Genomic DNA, 1,625 nt, shown 5'->3' with positions numbered 1-1,625 from the left:
AGATGTTCTGAAGCCTTTTCTAAATACTGACTGACCCTGTGTGTAGCCCTGTGTAACCCTGTGTAGCTCCGTGTAGCTCTCTGTAGCCCCGTGTAGCTCATGTGTAGCTCCGTGTAACCCTGCGTAGCCCTCTGAAGCCCCGTGTAGCTCTGTGTAGCCCCGTGTAGCCCCGCGTAGCTCCATGTAGCCCCGTGTAGGCCTGTGTAGCCCGTGTAGTTCCGTGTAGCCCTGTGTAGCTCCATGTAGCCCACTGTAGCTCATGTGTAGCCCCGCGTAGCTCCGTGTAGGCCCGTGTAGCTCCGAGTAGTTCCGTGTAGCCCCATGTAGTTCCGTGTAACTCTGTGTAGCCATGTGTAGTTCCGTGTAACTCCGTGTAGCTCTGTGTAGCCTTGTGGAGCTCCATGTAGCTCCGTGTAGCCCTGTGTACCTCCATGTAGCTCCGTGTGGCTCTGTGTAGCCCTGTGTAGTTCCGTGTAACTCCGTGTAGCTCTGCGTAGCTCCATGTAGCTCCGTGTGGCTCTGTGTAGCCCTGTGTAGTTCCGCGTAACCCCGTTGTAGCCCTGTGTAGCCCTGTGTAGCCCTGTGTAATTCCGTGTAACTCCGTGTAGCTCTGTGTAGCCCTGTGTAGCTCCATGTAGCCCACTGTAGCTCTGTGTAGTTCCGTGTAACTCCATGTAGCCCAGTGTAGCCCCGTGTAGTTCCGTGTAACTCTGTGTAGGCCTGTGTAGCTCAATGTAGCCCACTGTAGCTCTGTGTAGTTCCGTGTAACTCCATGTAGCCCAGTGTAGCCCCGTGTAGTTCCGTGTAACTCTGTGTAGGCCTGTGTAGCTCAATGTAGCCCACTGTAGCTCTGTGTAGTTCCGTGTAACTCCATGTAGCCCAGTGTAGCCCCGTGTAGTTCCGTGTAGCTCTGTGTAGCCCTGTGTAGCTCCATGTAGCCCACTGTAGCTCTGTGTAGTTCCGTGTAACTCCATGTAGCCCAGTGTAGCCCCGTGTAGTTCCGTGTAACTCTGTGTAGGCCTGTGTAGCTCAATGTAGCCCACTGTAGCTCTGTGTAGTTCCGTGTAACTCCATGTAGCCCAGTGTAGCCCCGTGTAGTTCCGTGTAGCTCTGTGTAGCCCTGTGTTGCTCCATGTAGCCCACTGTAGCTCTGTGTAGTTCCGTGTAACTCCATGTAGCCCAGTGTAGCCCCGTGTAGTTCCGTGTAGCTCTGTGTAGGCCTGTGTTGCTCCATGTAGCCCACTGTAGCTCCATGTAGCTCTGTGTAGCCCTGTGTAGCTCCATGTATCTCTGTGTGGCTCTGTGTAGCCCTGTGTAGCTCCATATAACTCCGTGTGGCTCTGTGTAGCCCTGTGTAGCTCCATGTAGCTCCATGTGGCTCTGTGTAGCCCTGTGTAGCTCCATGTAGCTCTGTGTGGCTCTGTGTAGCCCTGTGTTGCTCCATGTGGCTCTGTGTGGCCCTGTGTAGCTCCGTGTACCTCCGTGTAACTCTATGTAGCCCTGTGTTGCTCCATGTGGCTCTGTGTAGCTCCGTGTGGCTCTGTGTAGCCCTGTGTAGCTCCATGTAGCTCTGTGTGGCTTTGTGTAGCCCTGTGTTGCTCCATGTGGCTCTGTGTAGCCCTGTG

At 54.6% G+C, this 1,625-nt stretch overlaps 1 protein-coding gene across 1 annotated transcript; it reads right to left on the bottom strand.

The window, feature by feature from the left end:
- Positions 1-257: 257 nt before the first annotated feature.
- On the bottom strand, positions 258-1,364 carry LOC139471059 (uncharacterized protein slr1819-like). Its single transcript, XM_071253363.1, has one exon. It carries the CDS (start codon positions 1,362-1,364, stop codon positions 258-260), a length of 1,107 nt encoding a protein of 368 aa, XP_071109464.1.
- Positions 1,365-1,625: the final 261 nt, after the last annotated feature.

Source organism: Haliotis cracherodii, unplaced genomic scaffold, assembly GCF_022045235.1.
Source record: "Haliotis cracherodii isolate W230 unplaced genomic scaffold, xgHalCrac1.p SCAF_21, whole genome shotgun sequence".
Classification (NCBI taxonomy): domain Eukaryota; kingdom Metazoa; phylum Mollusca; class Gastropoda; order Lepetellida; family Haliotidae; genus Haliotis; species Haliotis cracherodii.
The sequence above is the reverse complement of the archived record's forward strand: the minus strand, read 5'-3'. Positions and strand labels throughout refer to the sequence as shown.